The sequence below is a fragment of the Sparassis crispa genome, assembly GCF_003851025.1.
Source record: "Sparassis crispa DNA, contig_000014F, whole genome shotgun sequence".
Classification (NCBI taxonomy): domain Eukaryota; kingdom Fungi; phylum Basidiomycota; class Agaricomycetes; order Polyporales; family Sparassidaceae; genus Sparassis; species Sparassis crispa.
Window position 1 is genome coordinate 517,166 of NW_020939761.1, and position 25,464 is coordinate 542,629.

General features: G+C 50.5%; 9 protein-coding genes across 9 annotated transcripts; 7 read left to right on the plus strand and 2 right to left on the minus strand.

The window, feature by feature from the left end:
- Positions 1-188: 188 nt before the first annotated feature.
- SCP_1501750 (Protein GMH1 homolog) lies at positions 189-1,339 on the plus strand (the record flags this gene model as incomplete). The annotated part of the gene is made up of 8 exons (XM_027764279.1): positions 189-296; positions 355-410; positions 468-493; positions 545-610; positions 670-790; positions 858-1,067; positions 1,117-1,157; positions 1,212-1,339. 8 exons carry the CDS (start codon positions 189-191, stop codon positions 1,337-1,339), a joined length of 756 nt encoding a protein of 251 aa, XP_027620080.1.
- Positions 1,340-2,309: 970 nt separating this feature from the next.
- SCP_1501760 (Serine/threonine-protein phosphatase 2B catalytic subunit A1) lies at positions 2,310-4,898 on the plus strand (the record flags this gene model as incomplete). The annotated part of the gene is made up of 12 exons (XM_027764280.1): positions 2,310-2,447; positions 2,507-2,711; positions 2,792-2,817; positions 2,881-2,979; positions 3,029-3,140; positions 3,199-3,344; positions 3,395-3,534; positions 3,591-3,668; positions 3,721-3,941; positions 3,996-4,173; positions 4,225-4,344; positions 4,397-4,898. 12 exons carry the CDS (start codon positions 2,310-2,312, stop codon positions 4,896-4,898), a joined length of 1,965 nt encoding a protein of 654 aa, XP_027620081.1.
- Positions 4,899-5,512: 614 nt separating this feature from the next.
- On the plus strand, positions 5,513-6,978 carry SCP_1501770 (predicted protein; the record flags this gene model as incomplete). Its single annotated transcript, XM_027764281.1, has 5 exons — positions 5,513-5,527; positions 5,627-5,634; positions 5,694-6,451; positions 6,512-6,597; positions 6,649-6,978. 5 exons carry the CDS (start codon positions 5,513-5,515, stop codon positions 6,976-6,978), a joined length of 1,197 nt encoding a protein of 398 aa, XP_027620082.1.
- Positions 6,979-9,348: 2,370 nt separating this feature from the next.
- On the plus strand, positions 9,349-11,804 carry SCP_1501780 (Dihydrosphingosine 1-phosphate phosphatase; the record flags this gene model as incomplete). The annotated part of the gene is made up of 7 exons (XM_027764282.1): positions 9,349-9,645; positions 9,703-9,827; positions 10,300-10,397; positions 10,483-10,890; positions 10,944-11,195; positions 11,251-11,649; positions 11,707-11,804. 7 exons carry the CDS (start codon positions 9,349-9,351, stop codon positions 11,802-11,804), a joined length of 1,677 nt encoding a protein of 558 aa, XP_027620083.1.
- A 755-nt stretch (positions 11,805-12,559) lies between these two features.
- Positions 12,560-12,724, minus strand: SCP_1501790 (hypothetical protein; the record flags this gene model as incomplete). The annotated part of the gene is made up of 1 exon (XM_027764283.1): positions 12,560-12,724. The coding sequence occupies one exon, from the start codon at positions 12,722-12,724 to the stop codon at positions 12,560-12,562; it is 165 nt and encodes a 54-aa protein (XP_027620084.1).
- Positions 12,725-14,756: 2,032 nt separating this feature from the next.
- On the plus strand, positions 14,757-15,831 carry SCP_1501800 (hypothetical protein; the record flags this gene model as incomplete). Its single annotated transcript, XM_027764284.1, has 2 exons — positions 14,757-15,058; positions 15,117-15,831. The coding sequence occupies 2 exons, from the start codon at positions 14,757-14,759 to the stop codon at positions 15,829-15,831; spliced, it is 1,017 nt and encodes a 338-aa protein (XP_027620085.1).
- A 2,565-nt stretch (positions 15,832-18,396) lies between these two features.
- On the plus strand, positions 18,397-19,404 carry SCP_1501810 (hypothetical protein; the record flags this gene model as incomplete). Its single annotated transcript, XM_027764285.1, has 2 exons — positions 18,397-18,632; positions 18,687-19,404. 2 exons carry the CDS (start codon positions 18,397-18,399, stop codon positions 19,402-19,404), a joined length of 954 nt encoding a protein of 317 aa, XP_027620086.1.
- A 690-nt stretch (positions 19,405-20,094) lies between these two features.
- On the plus strand, positions 20,095-21,156 carry SCP_1501820 (hypothetical protein; the record flags this gene model as incomplete). The annotated part of the gene is made up of 2 exons (XM_027764286.1): positions 20,095-20,402; positions 20,460-21,156. 2 exons carry the CDS (start codon positions 20,095-20,097, stop codon positions 21,154-21,156), a joined length of 1,005 nt encoding a protein of 334 aa, XP_027620087.1.
- Positions 21,157-21,890: 734 nt separating this feature from the next.
- On the minus strand, positions 21,891-24,270 carry SCP_1501830 (hypothetical protein; the record flags this gene model as incomplete). The annotated part of the gene is made up of 3 exons (XM_027764287.1): positions 21,891-22,512; positions 22,564-23,188; positions 23,511-24,270. 3 exons carry the CDS (start codon positions 24,268-24,270, stop codon positions 21,891-21,893), a joined length of 2,007 nt encoding a protein of 668 aa, XP_027620088.1.
- Between the last annotated feature and the right edge of the window lie 1,194 nt (positions 24,271-25,464).

Below are 25,464 nucleotides of genomic sequence, written 5' to 3' on the forward strand. Positions count from 1 at the left end.
GGTTGGCGTCTAACGACACGAGTGAACGAAGGGAAGAATGCGAGACTCCGACCAAAATGTTCACCTTCCGCCATCATATAGCACGTGCCACGTGGTACTACTGTACGGCCATGAGTATATCGTCTTCGTCGCTCTCGTTGGCGTCCACATTCCGCCTCGGGTCAGCCGAGGACATGTCTATTCTACCCATGAGCTCGCCGACCTCTCCATACGTGAATGGATCGTCGAGACCTGCACAACCTGCGTCGACCCGAGTACCGGTCATATTCAGACGGCTGCTGCGATTCCAGCAAATGGTAGGCCTGGGGATTTTTGCTCTGGTATAAAGGAGGCTCTGTAACTGGTGGAAAGTAGGACTTCGAACTGGCAGCCTGGCAGTTGACGTACTTATGTTTGGCTCCCAAAAGAGTGTGAGCACCTGTTTATCCTAGCATGACAGTCTGGTGTATTTATCGTGGTGGTGATAGCTACAGGAATGTCTATTTCCATAAACGTACGCTCATTTCTTGACTCGCATGATTGTCTGCTGCAACATATTCGGCAGAGACCAAGAATACGTGGGCGAGAGATGACCCTGCCATCTTGATCCTACTCGCTGCGTGTCTCTTTGGTACGTCTTGCCCAATGCGGGAAGGAACTCATGACAGAATCATGAACGCGTGAATGTAGTATCTGCCATTGCATGGTCTGTGGTGTACTCTTACACCCCGCTCCAAGCTATCCGATTGGCGTTTCTGATGATTTTCCGAGATTACCTGCTTGTCGGAGTCGCCGTGGCGACAGTACTATGGTATGTGCCTTGGCTGTCCTGGCTTTCTGTGCATCAAACATGTTTGATTCATTCGCATCTTCGGCAGGTTCTTGTCGAATCGTCTTCTGTTGTCTCCACCATCGCATTCGACGCCTGCAGATTCTGCGGTAGAATGGGCATATGCATTCGATGTTCACACGAATGCATTCTTCCCGCTCTATCTCACTCTGTACTTTGCGCAACTCTTTCTTGTGCCGATCGTTCTTAAGAGCAACTGGGTCTGTCTCTTCGTTTCTAATACGCTATACCTAGCAGCGTGAGTATATCCGTCTCCAGGCTAGATCAACACTCACACTCGGTCACAGGTTTGCGCAGTATATTTATGGTGTCTACCTGGGGCTCAGTGGTAATGCTGTTGCTGTCAGTGCCATTTTCCTCAGCTCACGCGGTTTTTCCCTAGCCTTACCGTTCCTCGCCCATTCACAACTGCTCTTGGCGCCATTGCTGCCTCTATTCACGGGATATATTGTGTCCCTCTTGGGCTTCAATATCGCAAAACATGTACTGCCAATCTATTTTGGCTCATGATCCGTGGTGAGACCCCAGGGAAGATGTGGTATCTTTGACCGCCGCGGATGCATTAGGAGTGTCTGCTATGTATTTGTTGCGCTAGTGTAGGCAATGCTAATAGACCACGCGCGTTGTAGAACGTTCTTACTGCCCTATAGCTAAAGTCATCACCCGCTCGGTTATACACCAAAAATAAAAGCTAATTCCCATGCTTCTCCGCAAGCCAAGGTTGAAATTTTGACTAGGTACAAAATTTCATACATGTTTGAAGGACTCACATTAGACCAAGTATTGAAAGTATTGATGAGAATTTGAGGGAGATATTGTCTGAATATGTGTGTATAAATGGGTGATCAGGCGACCAAAAATGGAAGTCCAGTCTAAAAGGACACGTATGACATGTACATACCATTTTGGCGCCTCTCGAGAGTTTCTTGTCCCCCGAATTCCATCCTCACAGAGTTTTGTATCGGAAAATTTATAGAGCATTCAGATACTACCGAAAGTGCCATATATTTTTTTCGTGATTTGATGGAAGGGAAGGCCTGCCGAAGCTGAAGCTTTGAAGTGCAATCTGCTCTGCTGAGCACTGATTCACCTATCATTTCATTCCCGCTGCCCGCAGTCATTATCAAAATTCACAGCCCTGTTCGGCAAGTAGAAGAATATTAAAGATGATTTATTTGTGATTTTAGGGAGGGAGGAAGTGACACAGTTAATGCAATTGCATTACTGTACCGATTGCGTTGCAGGGCCACTGATAGTATGTACGCCCCGCAACAAAAGTGTATAAACTAGTGGTGGAGGGTAATGACTGTAATAAGCGTTCCAAGCAGTTCTAACCTTCGATTTGAACTCCGAAAGGATGTTCCAATCGCTTCTGCAACAGCACCTGTGCTTGATTCAGCGCTCGCCGCAGTGCACTTGTACTGCCCTTGTCACCTCTTGCTATCTGCCCCTCTGACCAACAGCAGCAACACTCACGACCATGAGCGGCACCCGAGGCCAGATTGAAAAGGCCATTGGGCAAATTCAATACAAGGGGCCGGTCCCCGAGATTGACTTCACCCAGCACCAGCTCGACAACGGCTTCATGATTAGCACACAAGAGCGGGTAGTGAAAGAGGTGCGCTTTACCTGTCTATCGTCTGATCATATTGGAATAGCTCGCTCATGATGTTGCAGGTACAAGCGCCTGCTATGTCAATACCAACGGATGCGCAATTCTTCTCCCGTGAAGACCCAACGAAGCCGGACATCGCGTTTCTGAAGAACCATTTCTATCGCGAGGGGCGGGTATCCGAAGAACATGCGCTTTATGTGTTGGAGAAGGGAACGGAGTTGTTGCGGGCCGAACCCAATCTGCTGTATGTCGATGCGCCCGTTACAGGTGAGGGCTCCCACTTTTTGTCTTAATGGCGCAATCTCAACCGATATGGCTCTATTCGTGTATCTGCATATACCACGTAGTTTGTGGTGATATACATGGTCAATATGTGAGTTTCCCTGGAAATGTCGTCACATTCTGCCTTCGTCGCTGACAGAAAACCATCCTCTAGTATGACTTGATGAAACTCTTCGAAATAGGCGGCAGTCCTGCAAATACGCGATACCTTTTCTTGGGGGACTATGTGGACAGAGGTTACTTCAGCATCGAGGTGACCCCTTCATAAAATCAAATGATGACGGTCTAACACGATTCGGCAGTGTGTCTTGTATCTCTGGTCCCTGAAGATGTGGTACCCTGATACCCTTTTCCTCCTCCGCGGCAATCACGAATGTCGACATCTGACAGATTACTTCACCTTCAAGCTGGAATGTGCGTGTCTTCCATACGGCCGTCGAGCAAGCCAGTCAATTTAATGTACATGACATAGGCAAGCGCAAGTACTCGGATCGCATCTACGATGCAACTATGCAGTCATTCTGCGCGCTCCCGCTGGCAGCGATCATGAACAAGCAATTCTTCTGCATTCACGGCGGCCTGTCACCGGAATTGCAGACCTTGGACGATATCCGCAGCGTTCGTGACGTCCTCATCACACGTTATAACTCATGTGAACGTCCCAGCAGATTGACCGATTCCGAGAGCCACCGACGCAAGGTCTCATGTGCGACATTCTCTGGTCTGATCCGGTGGAAGACTTTGGCCAGGAGAAAATTCCAGACAGTTTTGTGCACAATCATGTGCGAGGCTGTTCTTATTTCTTCACGTTAGTAACGGATTTATTTTCACCCCCTCAAGAAATTGACGGTGAATGTCCGATAGTTATCAAGCGGCATGCCAATTCCTCGAGCGCAACAAACTTCTGTCCATCATTCGCGCCCATGAGGCACAGGATGCGGGGTTTGTCCTATTTATTGTTGGATTCTGACTGCCCCCTCATCGTAGTTATCAGCTACCGGATGTACCGCAAGACGCGGACGACCGGTTTCCCGTCTGTCATGACCCTATTCTCTGCACCTAACTACCTTGACGTCTACAATAACAAGGCCGCCATCCTGAAGTATGAAAGTAACGTGCTGAATATTCGGCAGTTCAACGCAACGCCTCATCCATACTGGTTACCTAACTTCATGGACGCGTTCACATGGAGTCTACCATTCGTCGGAGAGAAGAGTGAGTGTTCACGCGAGCTATTTCGAAATCGTTGATCCGAAATTGTGCTGCAAGTCACCGACATGCTCCTCGCCATGCTCAACTGCTGCACCAAGGAAGAGCTGGAAGAAAGTTCAGACGAAGAGACGATCTCTCCTGCAGCACATACCGACGAGTCGCTCGAGCGGCGCAAAGTCATCAAAAACAAGATCCTCGCTGTTGGTCGCATAGCCCGCGTATTTGCATTGCTTCGGTTTGTCCACTGTCTGCACTGGATCATACTCCCACTGACGGTCGTTCACAGTGAGGAGTCTGAGAGAGTATCTGAACTCAAAAGCGTATCAGGTTCAGCGAGATTGCCGTACGGCACATTGGCGTTGGGCGCGGAAGGCATCAAGGATGCCATCTCTGGTTTCGAGGATGCGTACGTCGTCTGCACGAATATTTGGTTACCCTTGATTGACGTATAACCGCAGCCGAAAGTCCGATATCGAGAACGAGCGCCTTCCTCCCGAGCTATTCGATGCAGATTCACAAGAAGGCAAGGCAATATTGTCTTCCGGACCGTCGACCCCGGCAGAGGGCGCGGAATCTCCGCCATCCGCCAATGGCGTCGCGGCAGCGCTCGAGCAAGCGATTGTCAGAGGGGCAGTCACTCCATCCATCAACACAGCGGCTGCAGCTTCTTCTCCCTCGTCTCCGACGTCCCCGACGTCCTCAATACCTGTTACACCGTTCAGACGCGGCCATGGCCGACAGGCAAGTTTGGGCACAACGATGACCAGCCCGAGTACCCGCCGGAGAAGTTTGGAAAGCACCATGTCTCTCATCAAGGAGGCAGTGGATGTCAAGTCTGTTCAGGACCAGGAGCTGGTCAAGCTAGCTGAGCAAGTCGCCGGGCCGAGCACCAGAAATGGTAACGGTGCGACAGACTCGGGGCGGTCAAGCCCTATGGTTCCTCCAAGTCGAGGTGTTTAGAGCAGGAACAGAGGTTATTGAGCAGTAGGTAGTGACTTGCACTGGCGTGTATGTCTGGGCGGACTAATGTCTTCGCAGTTTCGACATCTTGTCCTTGTACTTTCGTTGAGGTACTGTATGATAATCTTCACCCGCATTTACGGAGAAATCGGCACTGGAGCCCTGACATGGTTGCGTAAGATGTTCGTTGCCTGTTGCCAGTGCGTGCGAACTTGAACGCTCTTATAAAAGCCGTGCATCAATCAATATCCTCCAAACGCCAGCTAAGTAGCGACATCCGTTATTACCTTATTATCCACATGTCTTCAGTTGTAATTAATCCTATGTATACATACTTCATCGTCTACCCATACCCGAGTACGTTCTCCGGCACTGTATCATGCTTACACTCATGTCACGTCGGCCTAGGTTCCCTCTGGATGACCATGATCCATAAAACGCGGCGCTATAGGTAACGGGTAATACATCTTCTACAAAGAATGTTCAGTACGGATGAGACATACTGTATCTGTGTCTTTCAAACGTCCCAACTCATTCCGCGCCGCATGCGATCCCTGAGCAAGAGTTCTAGGTGACTATCATTGACGCGAAGTTAGCAACGGTGCGCCGGTGATATGCATCAACATACGGTACCCGTGGCTCGGGCGGTGCTCGGGCGTTGAACACAGGCGAGCGCCGAAGGCGATAGGCGCTACCCCATTTCACACCCGGGATGTATAAATGCGTAGCCATCTGGGTCAGTTCCTTTGCATCTCTCTGAACAAAGTCTGAGCTAACCATGATACTCGATCGAAGCCCGGCCGCGGAATACTCTCCCGAGAAAGTGGTGCCGTCTTCTGGCGGCCATGCGGCACTTGCTCCTCAGCCCATAATCTGGGGGCACGACAACGAACCGGCAGGACCACCCCCACCATCGTACAATGATTCTATCCAAGCATCGCCCAGCAATGTCACCACGTACGGTTTTTACCATTTTACACACTTCGATGAAGGCTCGTCGCAATCTAGTTCTGCGTACCCCCAGCCCAGCAGCTCTTCATTCTCGACATCATACCAATACGCCTCTGTTACCAGACAGACCTCCGCTCAAAGTTCCCTAAGCACAACAGATTCTCTGGACGGCTCTAGTACCGTATGCATCGCGAGCTCGGCGTACGCCCCTTCTTCGTCCGAGACAGGCGATACATCAAGCATCTCCGGATCCAGCAAGTTGCGAGGCTTCTCGCCCAGCGCGAGCGTTTCGCAACTATTTAGTCCTCCTCCACAGTCCTTCTATCGGACGCCGCCGGCGTATCTTCCTTACACGCCGTTTGAAACGACGGCACTGTTCGGATATAGCAGCAAGCTCGAGAAAGGATTCCCACACGTACCACCGTTTTCCTCCTGCGATCCCCACCTCTTTGTTACGCACGATGTGAACCAAGAAGATTGGACACATTTTCTCGACGACGTGAAGGCTGTAGCGAAATCATCGCCCGTAAACCGGCTCGTGGCAGGTATGGTGCCAGCAGCGATGAGTCTCAGGATGCCTCTGGGTTCGCTATCTCCAATTGGTGAGTGACTATAATGTCTTGTGTCCAGGGATCATCATTTTATCGCGCTTCAATGGCCAGAATTTCTAGTGAAGAAGGGTGTGGAAGCCCATATGAAGAGCCGGCGAACTGGTCCTGTCGGCGAGGTTCTTGATCATTGGAATCGCGTATGTCTACTTTCGATTTTTTTGCTTGTCACTCATTCTCATTCTGCACAGCATTTCTTTTACCCTCGCCGCATGCTGGTTGTGCTGGCCCAGGGCCGATATGTCTACTCAGGAGCTGATACGCTCCCAGTAGACATGCTCAAGACTGATGGGGAGCAGATGCTCAACTCCGATGGGGACAGCGACAGCGACACTGACGATAACGGCTTGATCCTCAGTACGGCAAAGACCGTGGTCGGGACTGCTGTGGGAGGTATTCTGGAAGGAGGCAGAAAACTGCAGAAAATTCAAAAGGAGCGGAAGAGGAATAAGCATGCTGCTTCGACCGCCAATCATCAGAATTGGCGGTTGGTGATATCGTCGAGGCCCTACTTGATGTAATTCTGCACACATACCCACATCGCTCGCATCCGAACTCCCGACATTGCATACCTTCCAATTTGATACCTGTTCGGCATTGTTCCTACTATACGTGCCACGTCTGTCACCGAAGATGTATTATCATTGGTCCCCGTGAATAGAAAAACACTGCCTTAAGGGCTCTCCGACCTGGTCTAGGAGCGCCTGCGCGGCGAGAACGCCGCACTTCCTCTCCAGCACTCATAGCCTTGAGCGGCGTCGGTCTTTATGCCCAGATTGAGCAGGCCAATGGGCGAGATTGGGAAAGAAGGGTAACGGGCGCGGATTGGAGAGTCGTAAACAGATGCAGAATGACCTATCATCGGAGCGGTGTGCCCGCTCACAACAACGTTCCGCTTCAACAACCCCTCCCAAAGCTATGAAAGATCCTTCTTGAACGAATGATCGTAAAGATCTAAGAGCATGCACCTACTCCGAACTCCATGCGTAATCCCAACTCATACATAGGCCGAATGAACATACCGAGGTGTATCCACTCAGATATATTACAAGCAGAGCAAGACCTTCCTAAAGGCAAATCTCTAGTGCTCCAACTATCCATTCCATCATATGGGGATAGATACATCAGCCGAGTGAAGAAGGTTCACCTGTAGATGATGATCAGTCAACTGGGGAAGGGGGGTGCAATATCGTGGAAAGGAATCAGAGAAGCCGATATTTTCATTTTCCTTCCGCACATGGATCCCAACCTGCCCGGCCCACGTACACCAAGACGATGAACGCAGGCACACCCTGCGCACTGACAAGCGGCACGAAGAGGGCCAGACCGGGATGTGCGAAAAGACATTCAAAGAATGGATGAACTTGTTTTCGTCCCAGACAGTAGTAACAACTCCCAACTCACCTGTATTTTAACGCGGACACGGGCACTCCATCAGACCGCCTATAAACTAGTGCGATCATCAGCAATCGTATCGTGACGAAAACGGGGACGCAAAGAAGTGAGGGAAGAGTCAGGATTGAGAGTTTTGGTATAGAAGTTATCCCCAAGGAGATCGTCTCCGTTCGGAAGCAGAACTGAATAGTGAGATTCATCATAGAAACACAGAAAGCATTCTATCAGTAGAAAGACAAAGTGAACTCACCGTTGAATATGGTGCTTGGAAGTCCAGCGAAAGTCGGCAGTTGGGGCTTGAGCTGGGCGTCTTCTTAACTGTACAGCTGGCAAACTCCGCTGAACTCCGCCTTACGGCTTGCAGGGAATTGCAGCGGAGTTATAATCGCATGATCCTCCTCTCTGGAATCCACGACGCAAAAGCACGGAGTGCTTAGCATGCAGATTTGTCTGAATGTAAGTAAGTGTACGATCTCATCATTTTCTTTGCTGTGAAGATAGTTAACCATACATACGAGTGGCGATTTCCTGAGCCGTACTCACTAACATGCATCACCAACGGAGCATCTACTTTCCACTTTTTACTTTTCTTCTTCGTACTTCTCATTGCTAACTACTCTTTCTTATTCAGCGATGTGCCCCTTTCGTGGCGATTGCTTCATATGTCGAAAATTTGGGCAGATGAGTGCGTGTATCTGTATGATCCTTCTGACGAGACGCGTTTGCGGGCAACAAGCCGATGCTTGCATGTGCCCTGTGGTAGCGTGCACCATTCCCTGAAGAAATTACAATCATTCACCACGTAACGGCGCCAACTGTTACACTGACGCACTCCGCTGTAGGGCGCATTTCACCTGAGTTTGGGTGCGTATTGAAGTTGAGGTGGGTATTCCCTTCCTCCATTCCTTCGCCGATGATTCTACTATAAATTTTACAAGCATATGTCCGATTCACTCGTGAAGGACAACTTTTTTTTCTGAGGCGTCACTTCATCGCAGCTCCTCGTATGAACTCGTTTGCTGATTGTTTTCTCCGCAGATAATTTGTTCGGTGATCTCTTCTCAATTTAATCATAGCGTCGAGCGACAAAGTCCAATACAGTCACTTCGCTTTCCGAACGCTCCGAATTTATGTTGAGTCGTTTCTGTAATGCACGATGGCAGTGTTGCTGCAGATCCATAGCGGTGCGTGGTTGTTTATGGTCCGCCAATTATTATAGGGACGCGTTTGGTGTAGATCCCCCCTGTCTACTTACAGTACGATGTGCATCTTATTCCAATGCACATTCTTATCATAATTGAGGGTTTGAAAGGTTGATGGAAGCCTAAGCGTCGAGCGTGAAATGTGGTACGGTAATAGCTGAAACTGTCATTTGATTTGGTCATCCTACCTCGCATCACCGGTGCCATCACAACGGCCTCCACTTCACCCCTGTCTCCACACCCCCACTCGCCTGTCTTATCCGCGCTGTCAAAAATTGTGCTCTACTTTTCTTGATGGCGGTCACGAACACAGCGGAGACAGCGGAGGACATCACGCTGAATGAGAAATCCCCGTTGACAGAGCACACGTCAAACGATTCACATCATCATGGCGCAAACACCCTCTGGAATGAGAAGGCACGCCCAGAGAACGAGCCCGCCGGAGAGACCGAACCACTTCTGGTGCAGGGGGCTGCGGGGCGACTGCCGGAGGATGTCTACGAAAGAACGCTTAGCACCTGGCGGAACGCGATCCGCAAATCGCTGAACAACACCGTGCAGTGGGAGACCCGGGTGTTGAGCAAGATGCAAGTGCGTTGTCATTTTCTGTGCACTCGCTGTGCTGCTGACGGTATACTTGAACGGCAGGAATATGTTCGACATCCTATACTCGATGTGTATTTTGTCTACACGTCTTCGCTCGGCACGCATACGTTCTTCATGATTATGATCCCTGCCTTGTTTTTCTTTGGGCATATGGACTTCGGGAGACGGTGCGTCTGGCTCTATTTATGACCCTCACTCAACTCGTTGGAGGAAAAGACATAGCCGCAAAACCTCGTCGGCTGTCTAGTCATTCGCTATCCTGGTTGCATCTTCTGGCCGGTAGATTTTCCGGCAAGCATTAATATCCACTGAGCTCTCCGGCTAGCGGAGTGTGTGGCCAGCACCACTCTGTCGTTCTGTTCTTCTGTTGATGTTCCAGTTGATGACATGGTTGTCATTTGTTGGAAAGTCAGAAGTTCGCTCTCTCGCCTTTTTGACTTCTCGCGAACATCGCTTTGTTTTTCTGGTTTGGGATGTCCGTTAGGACGGTATCTGAGCACAAAACCCATCATTATCGGTCACCAGCGCGTTAGGCATGAGACCGCGCGGAACGATCCTCCCAAAAGCTGCATCTTGTTCCTGCGTGCTGCTTCTTCCCGAGTGCCTTACTGATTAGTTATACTTGAAATATTTTTTCAGGTTGATCATGGTGCTGGCTCTTGGTGTCTACACCACGTCCTTCATCAAAGATCTCATGTGCTCCCCGAGGCCATACGCACCGCCAGTGACGCGACTCAGTAAGTTCACTTTTTTGCGTTGGTCGGTCGTAGTGTTGGATTTCATGGAGTTTCGGTGGGACGATCTGACCTGCTGATGTTACAGTGCTCGGCAATCACCATCTGGAATACGGGTTTCCCTCGACGCATTGCACAAACAGCGTATCCATTGCGCTCATGTTTTTCTCTGTGCTGCGCGAGCTCTACGTTACGCCTGTACTTCCCTCGAGCCCGGCATTCGTGAATGGCGCAGAACTAACACAAAATGCGACTGAAGTTATCGCAGACATACTGACGCAGGCAGAGGAGACCGTCGTGTCCTCGATGACGTATTATGTGCTTTCCTTTGTGCTGCTCGTCTACGTCTTCTCTATCGTGTATGGCCGGCTTTATACGGGCATGCATTCGTTCACGGACTGCACCGTCGGCGTCATCATGGGCGTGTTCGTATATGGCATCGATGTAGTTTTCGGTGCGCACCTTGACGCACTGATCACGAATAACGGCTGGCCTGGTGAATTTTGTGATTCTCGATTTCTGCGGCAACACTGACTGCTACGTTCACAGTTCCCTGCGTGACGATCCCGCTGTGCCTGCTGCTCGTGCACTGGCACCCGCAGCCCGTGGACGACTGCCCGTGCTTCGAAGACGCGATCGCGTTCATCTCCGTGGTCATGGGTGAGATCCTCGTGCGCTGGTGGATGCGCCACAACGGCTTCGATGGGGACTTCTTCAAGATCGTCATGCGGGGGAGCTCATGGGCAACCTGGTTGGACGTCACGACATGGTTCGCGATCGCGGCCCTCAAGCTGGTCACTGGTACATGCCTGCTTCGCTCAGAATTTCCCAACATCGTACTGACATGCACTTTCAGGCATCCTGACCATCTTCGCCTGGCGCATCTTCGCGAAGGCGCTATTTCACATGATCTTGCCGCCGATATTCCGGCTGCTCTCGCACTTGTTCACGCTTCCCCACCGGCGCTTCTACACGCCCGCGACGGACTACACGACGATGCCGCCCGAGAAGGGTCTACGCCCGATCCCGTCCGTCATCGACCTCCCGCACATGATGGAGCTGCAGCACGACGAAGGTGGCGCGAGCGGGCGGAGGTACGGGAACGCATACGGGCACAGTAAGAGCGCAGTGAAGCTCCGGAATGCGCGCGTGAAAATATCGGAGAAGGGGATAGATTCGAAAGACAAGACGGGGTTAGAGTTGGAGGAGTCTGGCGGAAAGGTCGACGCGGTGGTCAAGCACTACGACGCTGATGGTAAGTGCGCATGTTAGTGCTGTGAGATCAAGCGCTGATGAGGGCGTTGGATCTTAGTGCTGACGAAAGTGTTCGTGTATTGCGGCATAGCTCTGATGTCGTGTGGGGGCATCCCCATAGTGTTCGAGCTGCTGGGGTGGGGTGTCAAGGGATAGGAAAAGGGGAAGCGATGTGGAAGGACCGCTCATTGCGGCGTGTTTATTTACAGTCAACTGCACGATTTTATCACTTGTTCGTATGTATTGGACCGCGTCGTGTAAAGTACCTTAGCCTGGTGTAATGTCATACACAGATACCCTATATCCTTACGGAGCTGCTCGCCATACGAACGGTCAAGAGTGTAATGAATTCGTTCGAAGTATCAACAACGGCCACATGTATCAAGATTTGGAGTATGTCAGAATTGAAGAAAGCATACTCCAGCCGCATAAATGGATCAACGAGCTGACAGAATCTCGTTGCGCCGATCATCTAAGGACATCGTGTCTGACGGGTGCAGCAGTCTTCCCGCCACCGCACAAAAAACCGCGATTTCCTCCGTGGTGGACATGGCTCCGGGAACCCCGGACTTCGCAGCATTAACACTCGCGGACGTTCATTGCACAGTTGTGCGCAACTCATTGACGTCAGCTTGTTCGATTATCCTAGATATCCAAAGACATTCCAGGTCAGGCGGATGCAGGGCCTTCAAGGCAGAGGTTAATTTCTAAATACCGGTTAAGGTTAAAAAATAGGGTGAAGGTTTATCGTCGCGAAAACTTCACCGATATAGATAGTGTTCCGCCAATAGGTAATGGGGCATGCACACTCAGCGCCCCGGTCTTGCATACTGCTGCGCACTTTCGGAGGTGGAGAAACCTCTCTGCGCTCGGTAACACGACCGCATCATCTCAGCAACGAAGAATGGGGTCTAATGCGAGAGGTCCATATCCAGCACCTCCAGCTGAATACACAATCTGGGGACAGCTCGCGGTTGTTCTGTGACTTCCACCAACGATGGAATCTCTAAATAATCTGCGGTATCGCGCATGAGTAATTGGCGCATGTGGGGCTGGTCCTGCGCGAACACACGCATCGCCTGAAAAGAAACGTAGCATGTTGTCAGTATAGAGTGCGTGCCGGAGGAAGCAGGAGAACGGTAGTATCGACGTTACGACGGGAACGCTCCCCGAGTGCGGCGCTAGAAAGACACTCCAGTGCTCTGAAGAGACATTCGGAAGAATACGGTTTTCAGAACCCGCATTCGCGTAAACGATCCTCGCGAACAGAGTTGATTGAATGAAAGTGGTACATGTGCGGTCTACCGAGCGCCATTGAACCCGAAGCGAGAAGGTTTGAGTGCGTTCGGAATGCAGAAACGCAAAGTTGACAACTGGGCTGCGGCATGGTGGCGACAGAGACAAACGGATGGTCGGGAGCATCTTGGAGAAGGCGACAGACTAAACTTGACAGAATTCAATCCTGCAGCCGCACGCACATATAGGTTTGTCAGACACCGAGTGGTTAGTAATGTGTGGGAGAGGTCGAGGTGCTTCAGATTTGATGCTCTAGGCAAAACGGGGTTAAACAACACCTCGAGTGATGGTGGGTTGATAGCGAAGGGCGTCCTTCTGAGAGAAATAGAGCTTGCTAGAGGGACGAGATGGATGAATGAGTGTGGAGGAGGTGTAACACTCTTCCATTCCTCCGAAGGCACCTTCTCCTGACAGACAAACTTCATTGTCTCGTCATATTGAGCTTTCTCCAGAGACCGGTGGATTGTAATTAGCACGTCAAGTTAGGAAAGTTAACGTTGCGAAAAGGTAAGGCTGGCCGTGGGGCGAGCGGGAAAAAAGTCTAGGAAGTTAAGGTAAGATTCCGCAATGTCGCGATAGATATTGCTTTGTCGTCACGAAGTTTTGGTGTGGCCATTGACAAACATCTGGAGGCATAGCTCGGGTGGTGGCTGTCGGAGGCCATTGACAACGCAATTTCAAACTTCGCATCAGGTGGAACCACCATAGACTCCATATATGCAGACACGGATATCCTGAGGAACGCAGGTTGAAGCAGAGTGTCAGTCTGCCTAAGTCAGTGGGAGACTACAGTTGCGGACAATCAAACGCGGTAACTATTTTAGTCCAATTATGTAGAGTCCGGAGAGTGCCGGAAACTTTCGGAAACTGCACAAATGTGATGCTTATGACTCAGAGACTCGATTTGCACGAGCCGATTTCACTAATTCTTATTATTTCCTGTTTTGGACCCAAAATTTTGGCCAACCCCATAATTAATTAGATAAAAATACGAAAAAATATGCAATCGACTCCTTTCAATGAGTAGGGGATGATGCCACAAACAGATCAAAAATATACATGCAAAAATATGGCCATAGAAAATGCACAAAGTGCACCTAGAATATGGAATTTGTCATTTAAATTTACTCTCAAACACTCTTAGATAGCATTCTGACCATTGCCAATCTAGCTATGATGAGCGGCTTCGTGCCGGAGGCAGTTTCAGCTGAAATCTGCGCGAACATGTGAGAACGCCTCAAACATGTGGCGTGAGAACAAATGTGTAAGTAGCAGTAGGAACCCTTACAGAAGCTGGTTGGGTGAATTTTGGGTGGATTTGCAACGTTTGAATGAATCAGAGGTTGCGGGTGACTAGCGGGTGGCCAATAGTGCTCAGTACGACCGCAAAGTGGCCTATAAGTGTCAAAAAAATCGCCCAAAAATTTGGCCATCCAAAAACCTCGTGGGAAAAACTATCTGAGTGCATTTTTGGGGGTTTTAGACCTCCCTGAGTCTGAATCTGAAGTCCATTTGTCTCAGAAAAATCTAGTTCAGGCGCTATCAAATTTACCGTGTTTGATTGTCCGCAACTGTACACATATGCAGAGGGAACATTCGTGAGAATTGATATATAAGCGCCCGTTCGTTTGATCTGAGATCTCTAAACTTATAGCCTAGGTATAGCCAGTCCAACCGCTACGTCGACGTGCGGTACCCTGCATATACGCCTTACGCTCAATAGTAGAATTGTGAGTATTCCAACGAACGACCCTAGGAAGAACTGAACATTGGACGCTTGCTGACGGTCATCATCGAAGGTGCTCACGCCAAATGCTCTCCGCTGAGAGTGTTGAGAGTGGATGCTCGAATGAAGATTCAAGACCAGAGGTCCCCCATGTATGTGAAGATGAAGAATTTTGGTTTACAGACGGGAATGTCATTCTCGTCTCAGGGGAGACGTCGTTCCGTGTACATCAAGGAGTGGTATCGCGACACTCCGAAGTGTTCAGGGATCTGTTCAGTGTGCCACAACCTGAGAACGAGGAGAAACGATTCGGCTGCCCTGTCATCTGTCTGTCTGATTCTCCGATAGACTTGCGATATTTACTTCGTGTTCTCTACGACGGAAGAAAGTGAGTCTGGCTCATCGGCGCATGTGTTTCCCGACATATGCTAAGAGCCTCCTTGAAGATATTATCTCAAAAGACGCGAAGAGCAGCTGGAGTTAGCGGAAGTAGCAGCTCTGGTTGGTCTAGCTCAGAAATACCAGATTGAAGATCTTCGGGAAGACGGAATATTGCGTTTGAAGACATGCTTTACTGACAAGTTCGATGTTTGGGAGGACATTCTGAACAAGAGCCAGGCCAGCTATAGCAGTACACTCATGCGCTTCAGACCGACAGACGCCATCGCGGCCGTCGATCTGGCCCATCGTACCGACACGCTCTCCATGCTCCCCATAGCTTTGTATCTTTGTTGCACACTCGAATCTTCTTACCTCATTAGAGGCGTTACTCGTGCAGATGGTACGGTCGAACGATTATCTCCCGAGGATCTGGAACGGTGTCTAGATGCTCGCACCTACCTGCTGAACAGAAACATATCCATGAACCAGCAGATCTATGGAGCGACTAGCCCATCCTGCTCGGATCGCTCTCGATGCTCGATTATTCTGGAGCGGGCTTCGGCGCATCGCGTTATGAACTCAGTTGGTGCGAAGGCGCATCATGTTCTGAGGTCGACGGACGAGTTTGCGGAGAGCCTCGTCCGGAGTTTTTCGCTGTGCAGGGAATGTCTCGCGCTTATCAAATCTAGGGACCTTATAGCTCGTCGGACTGTCTGGAATGAGCTACCGACGTTCTTCGGCCTCACAATTCCGGATTGGAATCGCGACATTGATCAATAGGCCAGAGTCAGAAGGTACGACACTTTATTGCCCCGCTTTGCCGCTGCGCTTACATGACTGCTTTGCAGCACTCCATGAGCCTCGTCACTCGGGATAGGATAATACAACTGGCTTCACCTTTTCCCGTTGCCTTTTTTTTGGCCCTTCGTCATCTCTCTTTCGGGATTTCCTGTTCGATAATATTGCATGCGATTCATGCTTCTGGGTCTGCAATTTCCTTTTATACCAGCTGCTCTTTATGCTTAGCAATATTTGTACTTTATTGCCATTTGCAGAAGAATTGGCGGTCGCGCATTTCACGCGCGTCTTGCAGAAATACGACGCTCGATCTTCCGAGCTTCATATCTCCTCGACTGTCACTCGGACTACCTTGAACACATATATATTCTGAATCCTCTCATCGACAACATGTGCACCCCGGTATCAGATCCACGGTAAGTGCTGTGGGACGTGAGATCTCAAGAGGTGACCTGTATACCAACATATTGCCTGTATCTCGAAAACGATGAAATATATTTTGATCAACACTATGCTACTGTATTCCTGACGTGTATGTGGAATGCGCCCCAACAAAATCAGGAATGGACTTCAACATCGGACTGGCACTGTGCAGACAATCCACAGCTTCTTGTAAGAAGGCCGAGTTTCTTCACCACATAAGACATTCACAACAATATGTCACTCACCCAGACATCCTGAGCTACTGCCAATCCGACATATGCACACCCTCCAGAAGATTTTGCGCAAGTCATTCTCCCATGCCACTGGTAGTCAGACAGCGCCCGGCCGACTATATGCCTCATGAACACTTGTATTGAGTGATTGTCGGCGTGGTGAGATTGCAGAACATGTTAAGAAGTATACCGTACAGGCCATCAGAGAGAGCATAGCAGTGAGCCATGAGTGTAGGAGCCAAAGACGTGCGAGACTAGCCGACAACGAGGATGTCTATATGGCACAGCTCCAACATCGAACTCCGGTCCTGATTTTGCTGGGGTGCATTCCACATACACGTCAGGAATACAGTAGCATAGTGTTGATCAAAATATATTTCATCGTTTTCGAGATACAGGCAATATGTTGGTATACAGGTCACCTCTCGAGATCTCACGTCCCACAGCACTTACCGCGGATCTGATACCGGGGCGCACATGTCGTCGATGAGAGGATTCAGAATATATATGTGTTCAAGGTAGTCCGAGTGACAGTCGAGGAGATATGAAGCTCGGAAGATCGAGCGTCGTATTTCTGCAAGACGCGCGTGAAATGCGCGACCGCCAATTCTTCTGCAAACGGCAATAAATATCCAGTCTTTCCATCTATCCGGATATCAAGTTCTCTCCTTAAACCATGTGCATACGATTTAATTGTGCTTTACTATTGTCGATATCTACAGTCTTATACCGGTCCTTCGGCCACCATGGGTCCTTAGGCCACCCCACATTTTCTGGCTTCCTGGCCACCTTTTCACCTTGAATTTTTTTAAATCATATCTGAATATACTAGAGCTATGTTGTCCAATGTTGTAGAGATTGTATGGCCTCTGGATCTGTTTGGAGACACCAATTTTGAGTGTAATTTGTAAAAAAGTGCTTGTACGTTGTTCAGTTCACAGCAGAAGTCCGAAAATTTTAATGCCAGACATATTTATGCACACTGGAATGTTTTGGCAATGTTTCTGAAGCCATCCGCTGCCATCCAGGATGAGAAGGGGACTTCGACCTGGGGAGTGAGCATTCAGAGCTCTTATCGGCGAGATGTCACATCACATATATCCTGATATAGAAATTAGCGCCCATAATCTCATCTGTATCAGGAAATTCATCAACGTGATGTGATGTGGCCGGAGGAAAGCACTGATAACGATTTTTTAAACTGATCCACCGCGATTTCATATTTCACTCTAGCAATTGGGTTGTAAATACATGTGATCTTATATTAGGAGTATTTATTGAGGTCTGTGTGCTTGCCGATCTACGAGAAGGTGTATGCATGTACCATACAACGGCGGGCAAGATTTGGGTGGCCGAAGGACCGGTATAAGACTGTATTGGTGGAGTTCTGCAAGTTGTCACGGATCATGACTCCAGACAAAGCACTCTTTTTTTGTTCTCTTTAAGCAGGCTGCGAAACAAATCTTTATGCCGGAAGTTGGCGAAAATCCATATTATTTTCTATGTCTATCATACCTGCAGCTGAACACTTTTCAGAATGGCTTTGATACACTGATCACACCATAAGAATGCAGGCTAGGACATCTGGGAAAGACGGAAGGATAGGTTGAGAGCACATCTGTATATTGGAAAATACAGTGACGTCGCCATGGGCATCGTCTGCAGGTGGATCGATCGCGCCATGAGAGAGCTCTTTCAAGTTGCTTCGCGCCTGACTTGAGCGCTAAAGATTCGTGCGTCGAATTGCCGTCGGCATCGTTCAAAGTCTGGTTTCCCACGGGGGACTTCTCAGCGGGTCATCGATAATGATCTCAGCCTCTATTACAAAGGAACGACTGTCTTCCTCAAGGTAACTAGAGGCTGTATCTATGAGCCTAGCACAGACGCCCGGATGCAACAGGACAAGGACTTCTGGTTCGATGACGGGAATATTATCCTCATAGCACGAGGAATCGGGTTCCGTGTCCATCAAGGCATTATTGCACGACACTCCACAGCCTTTCACGACTTGTTCACGGTCCCGCAGTCCCAAAACGAGGAGAAAATACTGGATTGCTCTTTCGTTCAGTTGTCGGATTCTCCAAGTGATCTGCGGTGTTTGCTGCGAGTCCTGTATGATGGGAAAAAGTGTGTCCTTTCTTAGACTGGATTGGGAGTAGATGAGTGAATGACTTCCCTCAGATATCTCTTCGCCGGCACGAAGGTGGAATTCTCGGACGTCGCAGCATTGGTGCGGCTTGCACAGAAGTACCAGATAGAGGATTTGCGAGACGAAGCCTTGGACTGTCTAAAGACATACTACACCGACGAATTTGCAGTGTGGGAGGTGGGTATGTCCAGGAGGTGCAACATCTCCAACATGAACGTCAGAATGCGGGACGCTGTCGCGGCGGTGAACCTTGCTCGGCTCACCGATACGATCTCCATCCTCCCGGTTGCGCTGTATTTATGCTGCCTCCTCCCTTCTCATTTGCTCCTTAGAGGTATTCGGCGAGAGGATGGCGAGGTGGAGAAACTATCAATGGACGATCTAGAGAGATGCTTAGAAGCCCGCATGGAACTCTTGAAGGCAAACCTGACCAGGATTTCCAAGGCGTACTCTCCAGTTTACAGTGATTACCAGCGAGCCGACTGTTATGGATGTGTATCCATGATGGATCAACTTCTGGCATTCCATAACCAGGCAGTGACTGGTCCTTTCCAATCATGCAGAATTTTGCTTACAGGTGGAGAGCATGATGATGACAGTGTGAAGTTGCATGCTTGTACGCGATGCACGGCAAATGTCAAAGCGGTGAACTTTACGGCTCGCCAGGAAATCTGGGGCAGACTCCCAAATATTATGCGGCTGAAGATTCCGACCTGGGGGACTAAACCCCAGCTGAACAATAGTGCATAGACTCGTACGGCTTTGATTTCACTGCTAACGCATCATCACTTCCTGACAATTTCCGCTCTAGCTTATCTCACATACATCATACCTGGGAAGAAACAGTGGGAGGTGCATGGACACTGGGCAGATGTCCTAGCTGCTATGCAGACTACGTTATTGAGATGTTCGTACAGCCCGATTGTCGAAGTCAAGTTTATTGCTGACCCACTTGTTCCTCTCCCGTGCACTTTTCGTTGCATCAATGTTGGCGACGCTGCTCAGGTTCGCGCCGTCAACGTCTCGCCTTTCACAAAGCCGCCTTGATTCGGTATCATAAATACTAATTGTGACCGCGCGAGAGTTCGACGTATTAATGTGCTCTAATCACTTTTTTTCGGTCACAAATCGTGATTTGTGACGAACGCGATCTACTGAGGAGGCTCCACGTTGCCAAACGAAAATCCGGTTCTTACCCTATGCATACAACTTTGTTTTTCTTCTATCGATAACTGTATGATCGCTGGATGAATGCACAGGGCGAGGTTCAAACGAAGTTCAAACGTTCACGCTACAACCATAAGATACGGCGTGACCTTTCAAGTCACGCTGCTTTGCGTTCTTATTTTGTGTAGCGTACTAGTCGGTTCGAATTCATCTGTTCTCTGTTTAATCTGCTCCTCACTCCACCGCAATTACTGATCGTAACTTGTCTTGTCAATGATTCCAACCAGCGAAATCAGCGCTCGGAATCACAGTATCGTACAGCGTAGCGACAATCCTGATTCCGAATTCGAGAAAGACGAGGAGTTCTGGTTCGAGGACGGCAATACTGTCCTCATTAGTCGAGATGTGGGGTTCCGTATCCATCGAGGCATCGTTTCGCGACACTCTGAAGTCTTCAGAGATTTGTTCACATTACCACAACCCACTAATGCAGAGAAAGTACATGACTGCCCCGTCGTCTCGTTGTCTGATTCCCCGATGGAATTGCGGATCTTACTACGTGCCATTTACAACGGCCAAAGGTACGTTCTTAACAGCACAACAGGTGTGCTCAACGAGCATTTGCATTATATGTACAGATACAATCGCTGCGAGCAGGCCGAATTTTGGGAAGTGGCTACCGTTGTTCGCCTGTCTCAGAAATACCTGATGGAGGAGCTTTACGAAGATGGGTTGGCTTGCCTCAAGACATGTCTCACGGACGACTTCAATGTATGGGACAGAATATCCAGAGCTGATGATTGCAGCAGTCCGGTTATGCACTTCGATTTCGAGGATGCCATTGCGGCGGTTAACTTGGCACGCCTCACCCATACCGATAGCATGTTGCCGATAGCGCTGTATCTCTGCTGCCAACTCGATTCCGAAGCCCTCGTTCGCGGCATTGTCCGCCCCGATGGAATTGTTGAGCAATTGTCGCCAGAGGACCTGATGAGATGCATAGATGCCGCAGTTTCTCTGTCGGCCAGGAATACCTCCCGGCACCTACTCCTCGATGTCAGTCCTGACTGCGCATGTCGTTCGATATGTTTTCCGCGGTTACAACAAATCATAATCCGCCTATTCAACACACCTGATGTTCTGGAATCGTGCGACGTTCTCAGTAGCGCGGACAGTACCATCGATTCCTTTGACGGCTTGTGCACCGAGTGCATTTCCTGCCTGAAAACAGAGGACTTGGAGAGGCGACTGCGGTGTTGGGACGAACTGCCATCGTTGATGGACGTAGCTGTTCCCGGTTGGGGAAGCGGCGATGAATCAATGACGACAAACTAAAAGGTATGTTTACGATGGTACATGTAAATTGAAATGTCTCTGAGCTCATTGCTATTCTGTGTTGTATTAGCTCGTATCCACAGGACGCTGCACCGCTAATACGGCAGCCGTAGCGCATCTTTCAAGCGGAATTTCTGTGCACCGCCAGTTGCACCGTTCTCAGTGAAAGAGTTTATATCCGACCGACCGATTGCTCTGTACGGCTACACACTGTCCTGCCTTGCATGTCCGTTGACAGCAAGTAGTCGCACATTGTCTGACTAACGTAGTAGTATCGACCGTCTGCGATTTGTACACTTTTCATTTCCACTACCTTGAACGTACGTACATCGCTCCGCGATCCACCACGCCCGAGCTCGTCGACAACGACGATCTACGTCCGGGCAAGACGAACCAGCGTGCGAGAATTACTGATGAGTAAGAAAACGAAAACGAACACGAATACCAAAACCAGAGGGGGGGGTTTGCAGGTTCGATGAGATACGAGAGATTAGATAGCAAGAAGCAGAGCGTAACGCCGTGGCGTAGTAGGCAACGATAGATAGTAAGTAACGAGAATGAGGCGGGGGTGCGAGAGAGAGAGGACGGAGATAGGAAGAAAGATGGGGAGCTCGCGCGGTCGATGACCAGCGCGCAAGGATCCACACGAGAAGCGCCATGGCTTTCCACTGTCTCCGACCTACTTTCATTCTTCTTCGACACGGGATCTGCGCGTCTCGAGAGAGCGCACGAGGCTACTTCTTCCCCAGAGTCAATCCTCGCATCTTTTCCTCCAGCACCTCCGTGAAGCACTGGCACTTTGCAGACATCGCTGGAACAGGGTGCGGTGTCGGTGCCTCGCTCTTCATCGGCGCAGTCTTCGTGCTCTTCGCTGCGACCGGAGGCTCGACGTCGACGACGCGCACGATAGCGCTCCCCTCGATCACCCGCCGCACCTTCTCCACGTCCCACTGCGACCGCCCGATCGAAGGCGCCGGCGCCGAAAATGCATCCCAGAACGCCGCACCCAACTTCCGCACCAGCGTCTGTGAAGCAAGAGAGGCCAGCACCGCCTGTTGCGCCGTTGGCACCTGCTTCTTCTCGTTCGCGCTCTGCGAACTCGACAGAGGGGAGGTGCTCGCACGCAGAGGCGGCGAGTTCGGAGGAGTGGCGTAACAACCCGCCGCAGACTTGCCCGGAACGAGCGACGACCCGACCGGCTTCCCGCTGAAATAGTGCGGCCGCAGCCCACTCGCAAGGCCGCTCGTGCCTGCCCCGGGAGCAGTGTTCGAACCCGACGCCTGCTGCCCGTCCTGCGCCTGTTGCCGGTGCTGCAAGTGCTGCTGCGCCATGTTCCGCCAGAGCTGCATCCGGTACCTGCAAATCCGCCGTCAGCTGAGTATCACCATATCGACCAACGCTACTCACGGGTCCAGCGTCTTGAGCGTAAACGGGTTCGTGTCCAAAAACGTTTCGAACCCGGCCACCTGCTGCTGCTGCTGCTGCTGCTGCTGCTTGTCCTGGCTAGGCTGCACACCCATCAAGCCCGCCAGCGCCGTCGCCGTGAACCCATTGAGCCCCGGGTTGATATTCTCCTGCAGCGCAGGACTCCGCCTGCCCTTCGTCCCCGCGACAGGCTTAGCCGACAACACGCTGCCCCACTCCGGGATGAGCGTCGTGTGGACAGGCGTGATCCCACCAAATCCGCCCAGCCCGCCCGCCGCACCGCCCCAGAAGCCCGTCGCACCGAGCCGAGGCGAAGACGGTAGATCCTTCTTCGTGTTCGGAGTCAACAGCGCCGACTTTGTCTGCTGCGCCGGCGTGGGCGACGACCTAGAGCCAAGTACCGACGACGGAATCGCCGGCAGAGGCGCAGGCGGGGGCAACACCGGCGTGTCCGCCCGCCCAGCACCCTCCAGGAGCGCCTTCTTCAACGCGGAGATTTCCTGTCGCAGCGAGATATTCTCGGACTTCGTGCTCCCCAACTCGGTCCGAATAGCGTCGATCAGCCGATCCCGCTCAGCGATATCGCCCTCCAGCGTTGTGATGTATTCTGGGAGACGACAATGTTAGTACGCGTGCGCGAAATTTTATGAAACAAGATCAATGTACAAAAGCTCGTAAATTCAAGTGGAGAATTATGATCGGGCAAAGCAATTTCGACAAGGGGGTCAACTCTAAGACCATTCGAGCCCTCCAGACGTTGAGAAAGTCAGTGACAAACATGCCATGCATGCCGATCACCACTCGTTGATCAACGGGACATACAAAGCAAAAACAAACGCTAACACAAAACGACGACAAAAAACGACGGCAATAAAAGCTATGATATCAAGAAAACGGGGCAATTTGCACGGACAGAGGAAGACACCCACCCTTCCTCCTGACACGGAAATTCCGCGCGCTGATCTTGTTCCGCAACTGGCGCTTCTCCTTGCTCGTCATCTTCTTGTATTCTTCAGGACTCGGCCGCCAATCGTCCGGCTCGACAGACGTCGTGGACAGCATGCTCACAGGCTTGTTCTCCTTTTTCTCGCTGCCCGCTCGCTTGACGACGCCGCCAGACTGCACGGTGCCCTTCCTGCCTGCGCTGCCCCGGCCGCCAACTTTGACCGGCGTAATCAGCTCCATGCTGGGCTCCTCGCCCTCGCCCTCGTTCTCGTCCTCCTCGTCGTTCTCGTCGTCACCTTCGTCAAAGTCGCTCATCGGCTTGCCCTGTGCGGGCGTGCCGACGAGCTGAGGATCGATGCCGACGGGAGAGTCGCTGAGATGAGAAGAGCTGCCAGATCCAGAACCTGACGCCGACTCTGGGCTGCTGAGTTGGGCCGCGGCGGCTGCTGAGGAGAAGGCGCTCAGAAAGTCGAACGCGGACGGCGTGGCGAGGGTGTCCATTTTCGACATGTCATCGTCGAGGGCAAAGTTGAAATATGGATTGGTGACGTCCATCGACGGTGTCTGCGAGAATGCGTCGGGAGGTGTGGGGGGAAGAGGGGAATACGAGTTGGACGGGGAAGAGGAGCTCGAACCGCTCGAACCTGCGTTGTTGGATGGTCCAGAAAGCATGTCCATGTTGAAAAAGTCCTCGAAAGCCGAGGTATACGGAAAAGAAGGTTGGAGAGGGCTGTCGACGAGCATAGTGGAAGATAGTGGTAGAGTTGTAAGGCTGCGGATGCGAGGAGCAGGCGTTGCTCATCACATATTACATAAGCAGCCACGTTAGGGATAGCGAAGGCGTCAGAAACCCACGGAAACGTTTCTGGGCAGTCCACTATGAGTGGTAGCTTCGCGAGAAATAAAATAAAAGATGTTCTGTATGTGGGTGCAGTAGGTGGGGTAAGGGGAGCTTGCTCTCTTGCGAAATGTGTTAGCCTACAAAATGCTTTCCAAAGGTAATAGCAGTGTTAGGCACTTCTTTCTGAGAAATTGAAGATAGTCCTCACTCAAGCCTGAGATGAGTCGTCCAGTTCCTGTCGCCAAATCATGCAAGCTACTGCGAGCGTTTGACCCAGAAACTCGTTTACTATGTTCTCCACTCAGTAACCATGCAGAAGACGCAGATGATTGGCACTGGGGCTCGATTCATGGCCGCATACGAGGCGGCAACGAAGGAGTGGACAGGTCCTGATAACCTGAGCAAGAGCCGCCTGCGCTTCGCTCCGGCAGGTGTGAGTTGTGGTAAGAATGATGTATGATTGGTGTGGTATAACCTGAATCATCCGCCACCTGAGAACGATGAACAGGCAAGGAAAGACTTCTACGCCGAATGCGAAAGGATTTGCGCGACGCAGAACAAGACAAATTCTATTCATGAGTACTTGTTGCTTCTATCTTATTTGTCTTAATGATGCTGACACCTGCGTGCAAGATGGTTCATCATCGGCTTCGCGTGTTACACAGCGGTATGGACGCTTTGATCTCAAGATATCAAGCATCCCAAACGCTATGACATCCTAAGGGAAGGTGCTTCAACCGCGTACGTCCTTGATCTCCGTCCAGAAATTTTGCTGATAAACACTTCGCTAGTTATAAGAAGTTCTCGAAGGAGTACTGCAATTCAGGCGTCGTCCACGATAGAGATGGCAATATTGTCAGCAGGCCTCTCCATCATCACTGGAACCGGGAAAGAATCACAGAGCGTCACATCAGTCACAACCCATCCGGAAGACTTGGGTACTGCATAATGCACCAGCAACATTTCTACCATTTGTAACGCTTACATGACCTAGCCAAAAATTGTAAGGCAATACACAGGTGATTGAAATTGCAGCCCATATTGTTTCTGGCTCACAATGGAGGTAAAATATTTTGCCGGAATGGGATCCACGTCAC